Below are 16186 nucleotides of genomic sequence, written 5' to 3' on the forward strand. Positions count from 1 at the left end.
AGAGTTTATAGTGAGCTTTCCCATATTATATGAAAATACTCATTTGGTAGTCTTATAACGAATAAAATGCTGTGACCATTTCTGCTGAGGGCAGCAACACCAACTCTGTGTGTGTGTGTGTGTGTGTGTGTGTGTGTGTGTGTGTGTGTGTGTGAGACATAAGTCAGATTTTCTCCAGGGACATAATTTTATTGGAGTCAAAAAGACAATGTGCTTTCTACTGTTTAGAGGTGAGTTTTATAAGAGAAAGTTTATGGTATTCCTCACAGGTTTTTCAGTGTATCCAATACTGACTGAGCTTGGCTGCACCTGAACCTGACCCATCATAACTTTTTGAGTAAGAGAAGAAAGTTGAAACCTCAGAAAGAAAAGACAGATCATGAGGGTCAAGGACTTGAAAGGATCTGGGCCATGAGCTGCAAACTGGAGTGAATTGAATCAATTTATTGAAACTTGAACCATCCTTAAGTAGTTTTTATCCATATATATATATATATATATATTTTAAATCTTTATTCACTTTTGAGAGAGAGAGTGTGAGCAGGGGAGGAGCAGAGAGAGAGGGAGAGACAGAATGCAAAGCAGGCTCCAGGCCCTGAGCTGGCAGCACAGAGCCTGACGCGGGGCTCGAACTCACGAACCGTGAGATCATGACCTGAGCCGAAGTCGGACGCTCAACCGACTGAGCCACCCAGGTGCCCCAGTTTTTATCGATATTAATCCTTAGAAGAAAATCCAGAGTACTGCAGTAAAGGGCATGCACTTTCTAACGCTAGTAAACAAAACTATATAAACAGGTACTTTTTCTTTTGTTTGTTTTTCTTGATTCCTACTGAGAATTCAATCTCTTTAGTAAGTGATGTCCTGTTAGTAACTGGTGCTCAGAAGTGAATCATACCACTTGCATACATGACAAGCCATCAGTCCTCCCAGTGTGTGAGCAAACTGAGAGCAGTGGACGACGGGCTGTTCTTCAGCCGGTACTCACCACCTTTGGGGGTTTCACGATGCAACTGCAGTCACAGAAGCAGACAGATGTGGGGACCACGCACCTGCATGATTCATGTATTCACCTTTTACGTATCAAGGCACACTGTGTGAAGGCTTTGTTCTAGGCACTGGGAACAGGCGTAAAATAGCAGAGAACATCCCTGACTGCATGGAAATTACAATCTGGAGACGAGAAATAGAAGTCAACAGGTTGATAGCAGTGGTATTTCAGACAATGATATGTACCGTGAGGAACACATCCGGGGTGAGATAAAGGGAGAGATGGGAGGTCATAGTTCCTCCATGAAGAGGTAACATGAAAGGACAAGAGACCATCACATAGAGATTGGGGTCCAAAGTATACACTTAGATGTCCCCTGTCATCTGGTATGGGAGAAAATGCAAAGGCCCTAAAGTGGGAGTGACTTTGGAGTTTGAGTCTTTAGCGATTGGATTGTAGATGGTGAGGAAGAGAATACGGTGAAATGAGGTTGGCGGGAGCCAGGAAGTACAAGGTTTTGGAAGCCAGTGATTTTATTCTAAGACTAATGGGAAATCATAGGAGGGTTTTAAGCAAAAGGAAGGCATGATCTCTTTTATAATTTAGTCAGGTGGTTGTGTGGAGACCAAATTATAGAGGGTGGGAGTGGAAGCAAAAGCAAGGTGGGAGAGGATAATGATTTGGACTAGAATGATGGCCATGGAAAGAAATGGGGGAATTCAGGATGTGTTTAGCGGGTAGAGTCAACAAAACTTCTAGTGGTTTGGATGTGGGGTGGATGGGGGATGTGGAAGGAAAGCCCATCTTTGCTGACAAAAATACTAGATGAAAACAGTCCCAGGCACATGGGCAATCCAGAATACCCTTGGTTGTGTGGTTAAGGAGGATGAGGATCAGTTTTCTCTCTCTTTTCTTTTTCATCATGATAAGTGTACTCTTTAATCTCTATCATCTATTTTATCCATACCCCACCCACCTCCCCTGTGGTAACCATGTTTATTCGTGATAGTTAAGAGCTTGTTCCTTGGTTTTCCTCTCTCTCTCTCTCTCTCTCTCTCTCTCTCTCAGTCTCTCTTTTTCCCTTTGCTTGTTTTGTTTCTTAAATTCCACATATGAGTGAAATCACATGGTTATTTGTCTTTCTCTGATTTATTTCTCTCGGCACTATAACTCTACCTCCATCCGTGTTGTTGCAAATGGCAAGATTTCATTCTTTTTGATGGCTGAATAATATTCCTGTGTGTGTGTGTGTGCGTGTGTGTGTGTGTGTATGTGTGTGTGTGTATACACATATGTGTGTGTATATGTGTATATATACACATACACATATACATACACATATACATGTGTATATATATACACACACACACACACACACACACACACACACACAACCTCTTTATCCATTCATCTATCAATGGACACTTGGGCTGCTTCCATAGTTTGGCTATTGTAGATAATACTTCAATAAACATAGGGGTTCATGTTTCCCTTTGAATTAGTGTTTTTGTATTCTTTGGGTGAATACCCAGTAGCACAATTACTGATCATAGGGGGTAGATCTACTTTTAAGGGCCGGATTTCTCTTAATATTCAGGTCTCTAGCTCAGTAACATACTGTTCAATCTGCATGCTGAGAAGTCTAGAAAAGGGGACATAAATATCATACTCTTCACTGAACCAGGCTGACTAGAATATGGCACTTGGGTATACTTTATGGTGAGTGAGGAAAAAAGAAAACCCTTCTAGCAGCTAAGATGTGACTACCACCTGATAGGTCTTGAAGTTGTTGAGAAAATAGCAACCCAGTAAGCCAGAGAGAGCATTCTGGGTCAACGTGCAGTTGGCATTTTAGCTAGCACTGAACATTTTAGCTAGGCACGAAACAAACCCAGCCTCTGGCTTTGCCACCCAGTAGTCATTATCCTCAAGGTTCCCAAATTCCCCAGTCATTGACTTATAGCCACCTACCATGACTACTTTCTGTTAATCTTCATGACTGAAAAGGAGGCTGTGAATGGGGCCTGCCTACCCTTCCTTCCATAAACATATACTGATCTGCTGCTATGCATCAGGCACTGTGTTTCTTTTCTTTTAAAATATTTTATTATTTTGGGGAGAGCACAAGTGGGGAAGGGGCAGAGAAAGGGGACAGAGGATCTGAAGCTGGGTCTGCACTGACAGGCTGACAGCAGTGAGCCGGATATGGGGCTGGAACTTACGAACCGCGAGATCATGACCTGAGCTGAAGTCCGGTGCTCAACCGACTGAGCCGCCCAGGTGCGCCAGACCTGTTTCTGCCAAGAAGCTTATGGTCTTAATGATGCTATTCCTTAAGAATCAGTTAACATCATAGGGTACCTATTACAGCATTGTTTCTTCAGCTTCCACGTCCCTGACTCAACAATACATGGGCAACTGAGAGCATGGTGTTGCCTTTAATTTACTTTTTTTTTTTAAGTTTGTTTGTTTATTTTGAGATAGACACAGTATGAGTGGGGGAGGGAAGAGAGAGGGAGGGAGAATCCCAAGCAGGCTCCATGCGGCCAGCACAGAACCCAATGTGGGGTCCGAACTCATGAATCATGAGATCATGACCTTAGCCAAAACCAAGAGCTGGATGCTTAACCGACTGAGCCACCCAGGCGCCCCTAATTTACATTTTTTAATTCAAAAGTTGTAATATGTAACACACAGGAAAGTCCATGGATTAATTGTAGGGGGAGCCTCTAAGTAGCCAGCTCTAGAAGTAGAATACAACCATCGGTTGTATTCTGACCTTTATGATAATCATTTTCTTGCCTTTCCTTAAGGTGTCAACTCCTATGTGTTAAATTTAATTTTTGAAATCAGTTGCTGCCAGCATCACCAAACACGAGGGAAAGCTCTGCCCATTCTTTCTTTTGAAAGGTCGAGTTTCCCTCTTCTGATATTTCCCCTTTCTTTTTTTTTTAAATTTTTTTTTTCAACGTTTATTTATTTTTGGGACAGAGAGAGACAGAGCATGAACGGGGGAGGGGCAGAGAGAGGGAGACACAGAATCGGAAACAGGCTCCAGCCTCCCAGCCATCAGCCCAGAGCCTGACGCGAGGCTCGAACCCACGGACCGCGAGATTGTGACCTGGCTGAAGTCGGACGCTTAACCGACTGCGCCACCCAGGCGCCCCTGATATTTCCCCTTTCTTATACTCTCTTCCCATTTTCCTTCTACTCTTCACTTACAGGATTTACTTTAGCGAGACTGACAGTGGGGTACAGGGCATACGGGAGGGACATCTGTGTTGCAGCAGCAATGCCACAGAGCTACTTCGGGTTCCCCTTCACATTTTAGGTCTTGCTGAAGCTTCCATCTTCCTTCAGCCTCTGGAGCTCACACCTGGCATGGCCCGCAAGGAGACAGTTGCTCGGGAACAAAGCTCTTGTTGAACTGGTAGAAGATGAGGGAATGAAGCTCTGAAGTTCAGAACTGTTCCCCCTCTGCCCACATCTGGCACCAGCTCCAGCCGATGGCTCTTAACAGCCTGTCATATTGTCATATGGTTAATGTGAGAAGAAGTTTCTGTAGATTTCTTCTAAGCGGTGGGGGTAGGGGAAAGCAATCCCCACGGTCAGTTCATACAGCACCTTAGGTTCTCAAAAATCTCTCAGCCCTGTAGCACGCTTTCCACTTACACACATTTTTCATTGTTTTAAAGGGTAAATAATGCTTTTCTGGACCGACTCCAAGGCAAAAGTCAACCAGGTGGCTTCGAGCACTTTGGAGGCCATTGGAATATGAATAGTGGTAACAGCTGGGTGAGTTTTTTCTTGTCTCTTAAAAAAAAATCTTTGAAAAGTAAAAACAATGAGAATTTTAAAAATATGTTGGGCCTTCTCCCAAGATATTATTTTTTTGGTGTGCTGTTCAGCTGTGTGATGGGCAGTCAGCCAGGGTGATTACTGTAAATTCCACAATAGTTTCTAGAGAGAAGGAGAAAGTCCAGGTTTCAGCTCTGGCCAATCACAATAAAAAATGACACCTGCCCTTTGCTCTCAGGGTAATTGCCTGGACTGTAAGAATTTTTTTTATCACCCTTTCCCAGACCCTACAACAAAAACAAATGAAAAAAAAATTTTTCAAGAAGACTTTAAGTGCAATATGGTTATAAAAATAGTAAGCATTCTCTAGTAATATAGTCTTTCGGTGAAACGACCACATCAAAGAAACCAGTATTTAATTTTTCACTACAAAATGATTTTTAAAAAACCCTACAGCAAAAGGCACTTTCTGAAAATGAAATGTCTTTCTGGATTTCTGTGAAGAAAACATTGCAACTGTGTTGTAATATGTGTTTAATGTGTTTTGCGTGCACAATATATCATCGAACCCACACCAGATCTTCTGAATGTATGATTGCAGGGTTTGCAACGCGTACAGAATCAAAACTAACTATAGTGGGTTTTATAATTTAATTTAAGCCAAGTACATATGTACCTACTAAAAGAAATGGAACAGGTAGAGATCTTTAAACTGGTAAAATACAACAAAACAAGTGCTTGCTGGCCCGGAAACTCTAGAGATCACCCTTTAATAAATATTTGATGGACAAAAGATAATTTTTGAGAAGACAATCTGTTGGAAATCTTGTGGATGTTTTCTTGAAAGGCGTTTAGTAGTTAAAATTGATGGATAGATCTAACAGTTCTCTTCAGTGTATACACTGGGCATGTCTTTCCATAACGCGTGCCCACGTGTATCACTGTGGCATTGAGAATAGGGACAAGATGGAAGAACAAGAAAAGAATCAAAACACAGTATCTTTCCATCATGAATTACAATTTACAAATTATTGACTTCCTTGTAAGAATATGTGAGTAGGAGTCATGTGGAAAATGGGGCATTGTGAGTGAGTTTGAGACGTTATCCAAATTCGTGGAATTTATATGTCGTGAAACATGACTGGAAGTTTGATTTTGGACAGCACTTGGGACGTTCTCTCCTCTACCTACCAACTCTCAAAATTTAGAAACTACTTAGAAAAATACCTGGGATTGAGGGGAGGATAATGGGAGAGAGTAAATGAATACCACATGGACTGCTGTTAAGGGAATGAGAATTTGGGAATCTGGTTCACCACCAACCATTGGTAGGCCTTATGCAAGTGAGCTATGAATCTCTGCTTAGATTCTTCATGGGTAAAAAGAAAGGAACATCATTTTCTCATGATAGGAGTGAAGGCTATTAAAGTTTCCTTAGTAGGACAATCAGAACCAAGTCCAAAGTGGTTATCAGCTCTTCCCTTACTTGAAGGAAGCTGTGACAAAGATGAGAGTTTCTTCAGGTTCCCGACTCCACCTCCCTATAGACATCCTTACCTATATGCCTATTTTTCCTTGGAGACCAGATTCTTACTCCTCCACCTACTGAGGGACTTTGCTCTAATGACACTCCCCTCTCTTCTGAATCATCAAATATTCATCTCAACTAGAAAATTCCCATCAGCATAAAATAGAGATACAAATTATATTGATATCCCCCCCCCCTCTTGCTACTGTTCTATTTCTTTGTTCCTCTTTCAAGCAGAACTCCAAGAGGTAGCTGTCCTTCAGCTTTTCTAATTTCTTTGTTCCCATTTCTCTTACACTTATTTAAATCAGAATTTAGACCTTATCCATCCAAACATAATGCTCTTGTCATGGTCGCTTACAATGTCCACATTACAAAGTCCGGTGGTTATTTTTCAGTCTTCGTCTTTTGATGTACCAGCATCATTTGTCATGGCGAGTCATTCCCTCCTCTCTGAAACTGTTTACTTGGCTTCTGGGGCACTAGTCTGTCCTGAGTTTCCACCAACCTCAGTGGCTACTCCTTTTCATTCTCCTTTGCTGAATCCCCTGCATCTTGTCCTCTCACCATTGGAGCACCTCAGAGATCCACCTTGGACCGCCTTCTGAACTTTATGTTCACTTAATACCTTGGTGGCCTTATTGGTTATTATTACGTTAAATACAGTTTTTGTGCAATAAGCACATGTTTCTCCCATGTTTCTTTTTTTTTATTTTTTAATGTTTATTTTTGAGAGAGAGAGCAAGCACATGAGCAGGGGAGGAGCAGAGAGAGCAGGAGACACAGAATCTGAAGCAGGCTCCAGGCTCTGAGCTGTCAGCACAGAGCCTGACCCAGGGCTTGAACTCGAGAACCGCGAGATTATGACCTAGGCTGAAGTCAGACACTTAGCCGAATGAGCCACCCAGGCGCCCCTTATTACTCTCACATTTCTAATTCCACCCTCTACCTCTTCCTTGACTCCAGACTTGCATTATCGATTTGTCAACGCAACATCTCTACTTGTATGTCTAATGGACATTTCAACCTTCACGTGTCTAAAACTTGGTAGGACATGATTGTCCTACTAAGGAAACCTTTGATCCACTCTACCCAAAGGCTCCATCTGCACTCTTTGCTGTTTATATAATGGTACAACCCATCTCACATCTCATAACTGATCCATCAACAGATCTTTTTTTCTTTTCCTTCAAAATATATACAATCCAGTAGCTTCTCACCACTTCCACCACTATTACCCTGCTTCTAACCTCCATTATGTTTATCTAGATTCTCGAAAAAGTCTCCAAGATGGTTTCATTGCTTCCACACTTAGCCACTTAGAACCTATTCTCAATATAAGAGTGATCCCTTTGGAACAGAAGCCAGATCCTGTCACTTTCCTGCTTAAAATCCCCCAGTGGCTCCCATGACTCTCTAAATCCAATGGAGTGAAAGCCAAAGTCCATATAGTCACCTACGGGGTGCTACCTGATCTAGACCCCACTTTACCCCACTGGTGCTCTCCTGCCACTGCCCTTCTTTCTCATTCCTCTCAGCCATGCTAGTTTTCTTGCTTCTCTTTGAAAACTTAAGGACCTGGATGCTTTCACCTTAAGGCCTTTGCACTGGCTGCTCCTTCTGTACCTTTCTCCATATGATTTATTCTCCAAGCATTTTGTAGAATTCCACCCCATTGAGGTTTCCTTGGCCATTTATTTAATGCTGCCACCTGTGCCCTCATCCCTGGCTCTAGCCATACGTTTTCCAACCTCCACTTCCTTTTCTCTGGCACTCTGCAGTTTCTTACATCTTTCTAATATTATTTGCTTATATGTATTGTTGACTGTTTACTCAGTCTCTCCCTGTGATAATGCATGTTCCGTATTGTGTCAATCAGGGTCCTTTGATTGTTTTGCTCACTGATCTATCCCAAGCATAAAACAGTAATTGGAACTTAGCACAGGCACAAGGAAACAGGTGGCTGTGATTGAAGGTTGGCCAAACAACAAAGATTTAGGACCAAATTATTTGATATACCAAAATGCTTAGATACCAAATTGAAAATAGCTATGTATAAAACATTCAATGGACCAAATTTTGGATTTGAGACAATAAGGGAAAACAAGAGACAAAGACAAACAAAAAGATTTGAAAAAAGAACAAAATAGAACTTCTAGCAATAAAGAAATTTAATCTTTGGAATTAAAGCACTCAATGAACTCATCACAATAAAAGGAATTCGAATTAGGAACTAAATCAAAATACCATTTCTCATCTATTATCTTGGCAAAAGAACAAAAGTTTGGCAATATACTCTGTTGGCAAGGCTGTGGGGATAAAGGTTCATTCACACACTGTTGGTAAGAACTCAAAATGATGTAAACACTATCTAAATTAATTTGTCACTGTCTTATCATAAAATAAAAACCAGACCTAGACATATTGCAGAAAAGTTGTACGAAATGTTGAAGGAACACATAATTTCAAATGTCTAGAAAGTTTTCCAGATAAATGAGAAAAGAGAAAATATTCTCTCAAAGGATTAAGCAAGTGAATATAACTTGAATCAAAATTACACAAACACTATAAAGAAAAAAAATATGTATGTAAGCTCACTCATAAACAGATTGAAAATATCACAAATTTTGACAGATTTATCACAAATTAAAAAACAAAAAAACTGAGATGGTTTATCTCATAAATTATAGGAAAAATACTATATGATCATCTCAATAGATACAGGAAAAATAAACAACTTGATAAATTTCAATATTCACTTGTGGTAAAAATTGCTAACAAAGGAGGAAGAGAAAGGACATTTCTTTAGCTAATAAACTGATCAAAATTCTATAATAAAAATACATCAAAAGCATTTTCTTTAAATCATATATAAAGGTTGAAAGGAAAAGAAACATTTATAATTAATAGATGATACAATCATTTACTCAGAAAATCTGAAGGAATTGATATTTAAGTTATTAGAATAAATGAGGAGCCAACAATGTTGGTAGATGCAGGATCAATATGTAAAAACTCACTTCATTTTTATACATTGTGAATAAACAAAAAATTTAATAAAAAGATAAAACCAAAAATGCACATAACCTTTAAAAATATATATAAATTTTTTATACAAAGACCCTAAGGAACAAATGAATGAAGAAGTTATACCTTGTTTAATGGGTAGAAATAGGAATGAGCTCTCAAATTATCTATAGATTTCATTAAATCCTAATCAAAGCAAAGAACCAAGAATAGCCAATTCACTCCTAAAGATAAAGAAATATGTACGGGGACTTAGTTAAATATTTAATATGGTCTGGAATTGGCCCAGGTGGACCCAGCCATTTCTGGAATTCTGATGTATGACAGAAGGCAGAGCACATCATTGGGGGAAGATGAACTCTTTAACAAATTGCTGGCGGGACAAATTGAGAACCCACATGGCATTGTAACCAGTTAATTCCAGGTGGATTAAGGCTTATAAGTAGAAATGAAGACTTTTTAGATTTTAGAATAGACTACAAAATTGAGGATTTTGTAAGACCCCGGGTATAACCCAAAAACTAATGATAAATATGCATTAAAATGAAACATCTGTTCATGAAAGGACACCGTACAAAAGAAAGAAGTCATATATGAAGATTTTTTAAATAAGTGGACAAAACGTTAGTATACAGAGGTGTTTAGACTGTGTCATTTATTTAGAAGTTGGTTGCTGACACCTGAGCTACCCTGGGAATGATCGAGAGGAGCTCACAGATAGGGCTTGGAGGAAATACTGGAATCAGTAAAAGGTTCAAAAAGAAGAAAAGGAAGAAGGCAGAAAATATGACAAAACAATAATGAAAGCCAAAGAGAGAAAAACTTGATTTTTGAAACATCATATAAGCACTTAAGTAGCAGGCCTTTAATAAGTATATTTTGGGTAGACAAATGAGATTGATCTTTATCTTTAAATCTTTAACATTTAAGTCACATTCTTCTCATATTGCTTTATATATATGTATTTTTTTCTTTGATAATTTAAAATTGCTGTTACATTTAAAAAAAATTTTGGTTTTCTCGACCCCTCGACTTTTCATGATGTACGTAGGGTAGGATGTTGAAAGAATCACTTCAAATTCTCTTTGATGTCAGTAGGTGAGACCCTTTGAAATGCTGTGGAACCCTAAATCCTATGTCTTCAAGGGCGTTTGAGCATTTGCCATGACCTATGAGGCAACATGAGATTTTAGTTTCCCAGAATGTTAGAACAGCAATAGTCTGAATGCCAAGTGTAACTTGGCCCCAGCATTCTGGAAGCCTGATGGAGAATTCTTGATCGTTTGCACATGGTAGGGGGCAGAGGGAACTCATTTAGTCTATCTCCCTAACTCAAGGTCCCCTTAGAAGTCAGCTTTCTGCTGTATAATATGGCACCATTCTACTCCATACATTTCCATTTAAATTGTTCTGCTTCACACTGTCTTGTCCTGTCCTTGCTGTAACTATGGAGGTGGGTGACAATATTTGTGAACACTATTATTTGTGACCTATGTTAGCCTATCTCTAAGAACACAGCTGATGAGCTGTCATTCAACAAGCCATTACATTGTTGACAGAGACTATTTTGTGAATCCAATGCAATGGGACTTGAAAATTAAAACATGTCACTGGGACATTAAATCATTAAAAAATAGGCATTAAACTCAATATAGTAAGAGTATTCTTTGAAGGAGCTTCAGATTGGACTTTAAAAGGTTTTGAATTTTGTTTTGCTGCTTGTACTAATTTTTGTTTTCTTTTGCTTCCAGGATGTATGAGAAATATTTACTTACATCTGTCCTTTGTCAACGGACCTTGAAGAACATCACTCAATGCTTTTCCTTCATGCTGCTTTGTTTATCCTTACTGTTTTCACCTTGACTTCAACTGCCCACTCACTCAGCTGAACACGCGGGAATGACCCGTTTTCCCCTGTCATTATTTACACATGCTTGCAGGAGCTGATTGCTGAGCTCATAGTTAATTTCTACTTCCAGTGAAATGTTGCACTGTTTTTCTCATTAGTTTCACATCTTATTGGAAGTATAATTACAGCCATGTTAGTAAGATGAAAAAGGAGGGAATCATTTGCTGCTTTCAGGTGTATAAGAGCTATACGGGTGCTACAGGCTTATCTCTCTGAGTAGCTAACTCTTATGTAATTCTCAGATCAGGTTTGGGGAATCTTGGGCATTTTTTTTGGATTTTAAGCTCTACTTAATCCAGGGTACAAACTTGAGAAAAAGATAAAAAATAAATCTTTTATATTCTTTTGAACACACTTTTAAATAAATTTTGAAATACTTCTGTGTAAATGGTTTGTTTTATTTTTAATGAAAGGCTCTTGAGTTTTTCTCTCTTGATGGGTCTCATTTTTATATTCTTCTTCGTAGTTCATATAGATTAATTGTAAGACCTTAATCACTATCGGATATGCCTTTGGTCTTGATTTACTTACTAATACTGTTCCTCTGCTTTTTCATAGCGGTTCAGTTAATTCCCTGAAAGGATGTTGTTTATATGAAAATCAGCTAGATACAAATGTAGATACAAAGTGTGCTTTATAGGTGTTTGGGAATCCTGTCTTTTCTCTATGCAACCTATTTATTATTTATGATAGCTAATTCAGTAGGCTTCTCTATTCTACTTTCATGACCTTTAACCAAGTTAAAAAACCTTAGAGTGTAAGAATATTGGTTTTCCATGCTTTATGCTCCACCCCACTCCATGTTATATAGGAAAGCATTGCATTTAGTCTTAGAATGAAAGTTGGAAGAGCAAATAATTTTTGCAGGTGGGCAATTAATACTGTTTTTTTAATGACGGGTAGTTGACATACAATGTTATATTAGTTTCATGTGTATAGTTTAGTGATTTGACATTTGTATGCATTGCAAACTGATCACCACAATTAGTCTAGTTACCCTCTATCATCTCGCAAAGTTAATACAATATAATTCAGTATATTCTCCATGTTGTACATTCTATCTCCATGACTTACTTATTTTATAATTGGCAGTTTGTGTTTCTTGATCCCTTTCATCCACTCCCCCATTTCTCCAAAACTCCTCTGACAACTTCTAATCTGTTCTCTGTATCTGTGTGTTTGGGTTTGTTTGTTTGTTTTGTTTATTTGTTTTGTTTTTAGGTTCCACATACAAGTGAAATAATGCAGTATTTGTCTTTCTCTGACTTATTTCACTTAGAATAATGCCTTCAAGGTCCATCCATGTTGTCACAAATGACAAGATTTCATTCTTTTTTATGGCTGAGTAGTATTCTGTTATATATATCTACCACATTGTCTTTATCCATTCATTCATTTTTTTAAAGAATTTTTTTAATGTTTATTTATTTTTGAAGGTGAGAGACACAGAGTGTGAGTGGGGGAGGAGCAGAGAGAGAGGGAGACACAGAATCTGAAGCAGGCTCCAGGTTCTGAGCTGTCAGCACAGAGCCCGACGCGGGGCTCGAGCTCACAAACCACTAGATTGTGACCTGAGCCGAAGTCGGACACTCAACCAACTGAGCCCCCCAGGTGCCCCTATCCATTCATTCATTGATGGGCATTTAAGCATTGTTTTCATATCCTAAAAAAAAAATTTTAATGTTTGTTTTTGAGAGAGGGAGAGAGAGAGAGACTGTGAGCAGGGGAGGGGCAGAGATGGAGACACAGAACTCGAAGCAGGCTTCCAATCTCCGTGCTGTCAGCACAGAACCTGACACAGGACTCAAACTCATGAACCATGAGATCATGACCTGAGCTGAAGTCAGACACTTAACCAAATAAGCCACCCAGGTGTCCCTGTTTTCATATCTTGGCAACTGTGAATAATGTGGCAATGAACATAGGGGTACATACATCTTCTCCAATTAGTGTTGTCATTTTCTTCAGATAGATATCCAGTAATGGAATTGCTGGATCATATGGTGGTTTTATTTATAAATTTTTGAGGAAACTCCATACTGTTTTGTATTGTGGCTGAGCTAATTTATATCACTACCAACAATGCATGAAGTTTCCCTTTTTCTCACATCCTTGCCAACACTAAATTCTTGTCTTTTGGTAGTAGCCATCTGACAGATGTAAAATGATATCTCCTGTTGTTTTGATTAGCCTTTCCCTGGTGATTAATGATGTTCAGCATCGTTTCATTTGCCTGTTGGCCATCTTTATGTCTTCATTGAAAAAATGTCTGTTCAACTCTTTTGCCCATTTCTTATTTGAGCTTTTCGTTTTGTTTTGTTACTGAGTTGTAGGAATTCTTTATATATTTTGGATATTAAACCCTTACTAAATACATGATTTGCAAATACCTTCTTCTATTCAGTAGGTTGCCTTTTCATTCTGTTGGTTTCCTTCACTATTCAGAAGCTTTTTAATTTGATGTAGTCTCATTTGTTTATTTTTGCTTTTGTTTCCCTTGCTTTTGGAATCAGAAAAAATATCCCTAAGACTGATGTCAAGGAGCTCACTGTAAAGAAGTTTTCCTTTGGGAGTTTTGTGGTCTCACGTCTTATATTCAAGGCTTTAATTGATTTGGGGTTAATTTTTGTTTATTGTATAAAATAATGGTCTAGTTTCATTATTATTATTTGCATGTAGCTCTCCAGTTTTCCTGGCACCATTTGTTGAACAGTCATTTACCCATTGTGTATTTTTGCCTCCTTTGTCATAAGTTAATTGGTCATACATGCACGGGCTTATTTCTGGGCTCTCTGTTCTGTTCCATTGATCTATGTGTCTGGTTTTATGCTAATACCATACTGTTTTGATTACTACAGCTTTGTATTATAGTTTGAAATCAGGGAGCCTGATACCTCTGGCTTGTTCTTTCTCAAGATTGTTTTGGATATTTGGAGTCTTTTGTGGTTCCATATAAATTTTAGAATTATTTGTTTTAGTTCTGTGAAAAATGCCGTGGGAATTTTTATAGGGATTGCATTGAATCTGTAGATTGCTTTGGGTAGTGTGGACATTTTAACAATGTTAATTCTTCCTTCTAACATATGAGCACAAAATACTTTCCATTATTTGTGTTGTCTTCAGTTTCTTTCATTAGTGTCTTACATCTTTCAGTGTATGGGTCTTTCACTTCCTTGGTTAAATTTATTCCTAGCTACTTTATTTTTTGGATGTGATTGTAAATAGAATCATTTTTAAAATTTCTTATTGTTCATTATTAGTGCATAGAAATGCCACAGATTTTTATATATTAATTTTGTATCCTGCAACTTCACTGAATTCATTTATTCTAATAGGGTTTTTTTTTGGTAGAGTCTTTAGGGTTTTCCATATATAGTATCAAATCATCTGCAAATAGTAACAGTTTTACTTGTTCCTTTACAATTTGGATGCATTTTATTTCTTTTTCTTGACTAATTGCTCTGGCTAGGATTTCTAATATTATGTTGAATAAAAGGCGGGGGGGGAAGTGAGCATCCTTTTCTTGTTTTCGATCTTAGAAGAAAAGCTTTCAGCTTTTCACCATTGACTCTAATATTAGCTGTGGGTTATGAATGTTCCCTCTGTACTCACTTTATTGAGGTTTTATCATGAATGGATGTTGAATTGCATTAAATGCTTTTTCTGCACCTACTGTGATGATCATATTTTTATCTTACATTTTATTAATGTGGTATATTGCAATTGATTTGTGGGTGTTGAACCATCCTTGCATCGCTGCAATAAATCCCACTTAATTGTGGTATATGATCCTTTTAGTGTTGTTGGATTTGGTTTGCTAAAATTTGGTGAGCCTTTTTACATTTGTGTTCACTAGGGACGTTGGCCTGTAATTTTGCTTTTTTTGTGATGGCCTTGTCTGGTTTTGGTGTCAGGGTAGTGCTTATAAAATGAGTTTGAAAGCATTGTCTTCAGTTTTTTTTTTGGAAGCCTGTCCCTCAGGCTGAAGCTCCAAGCTAAGTAAATAAGCCTTTTCATAGGAAGACTGGATTGTTTTTCAGTCTGCCATCTGTACAGTACCCTGGGGGTGATGGGCTTCCAAGAACTGTCTTTCTTATTGTTCTATTCCTGGGAAGCTCACAATGCTAGCCTCCTTGGCCACCAGGGCCAAGTGATTAAGGGGAATTCCTGTGTGTCCCTGTTGGCTTTAGCTAGGCAGTGGAAAGTGGGGTGGGGAATGCTCTCTGGCTTCAGAAAATGTCTTGACTGAATGTGCCCCAGGGGCTTCAGAAGTGCAGCAACAGAGTGCCTTGTCTGTGTGCATGTACCAGCTTTAGGCTGGGAGCAGAATGCCATGACTGCTACACTTGTTAGCCCCAGCCAAGGACTGGGGGAGTATTGCAACCTTCCACACTTCATAGACTTTAGCTGGGGAACAGGAGAATGCTGCCACTGTTCAAATTTGCCGGCTCCAGCCAGGGACTAGGGGAATGCTATGGCCACCTGTGCTCTCTGGCATCAGCAAGGCGGTAAGATAGTGCTGTGACCACTGGCTTCTGGCTGTCTTAGCAAAGTGCTGGGAGGGTTCTGTGTCCAGGCTCACCCATCTGTGCCAGCGGGCTAGACAGAGGGTCCAAAAATGACATCTGCCAATACCTCCATCTCTGGGGGGCGTTTCAGCTGTCTCCTATCCCTCCAGCAGCTTTAGGTTAGTAAATGTATCTCTTTCACATATAGTCTAGGTGCTTTTCAAACTGCTGTTTATTCCTGCTGGGTCATGGGACAAATGACACTGTATTGAGCCCTTTACATGGAAAATCTCAGTCTCCTACAGTACTTTGAGTCCCTTGGATGTCAGCCCTGTTGATTTTCTAAGTCAGATGTTTGGTGGAGGCGGGTGCTCATCTCTCTGGTGCAGATCCCAGGGGTTTGGGTACCAACCCCTCACTCCAGC

The 16186-nt window shown here is 39.2% G+C and overlaps 1 protein-coding gene across 2 annotated transcripts in view; it reads left to right on the forward strand.

Moving 5' to 3' along the window:
• EPSTI1 (epithelial stromal interaction 1) overlaps positions 1 to 11641 on the forward strand; it is a 98837-nt gene extending 87196 nt beyond the window's left edge. For both annotated transcript variants that reach the window (XM_047872327.1, XM_047872336.1), the window contains 2 exons: positions 4687 to 4786; positions 11096 to 11641. In XM_047872327.1, the coding sequence (XP_047728283.1) occupies positions 4687 to 4786; positions 11096 to 11104 (109 nt within the window). In that variant the 3' untranslated portion in view covers positions 11105 to 11641. The remainder of the gene's footprint in view (positions 1 to 4686; positions 4787 to 11095) is intronic.
• The last annotated feature ends 4545 nt before the right edge of the window (positions 11642 to 16186 follow it).

This window comes from Prionailurus viverrinus, chromosome A1, assembly GCF_022837055.1.
Source record: "Prionailurus viverrinus isolate Anna chromosome A1, UM_Priviv_1.0, whole genome shotgun sequence".
Taxonomy (NCBI): Eukaryota; Metazoa; Chordata; class Mammalia; order Carnivora; family Felidae; genus Prionailurus; species Prionailurus viverrinus.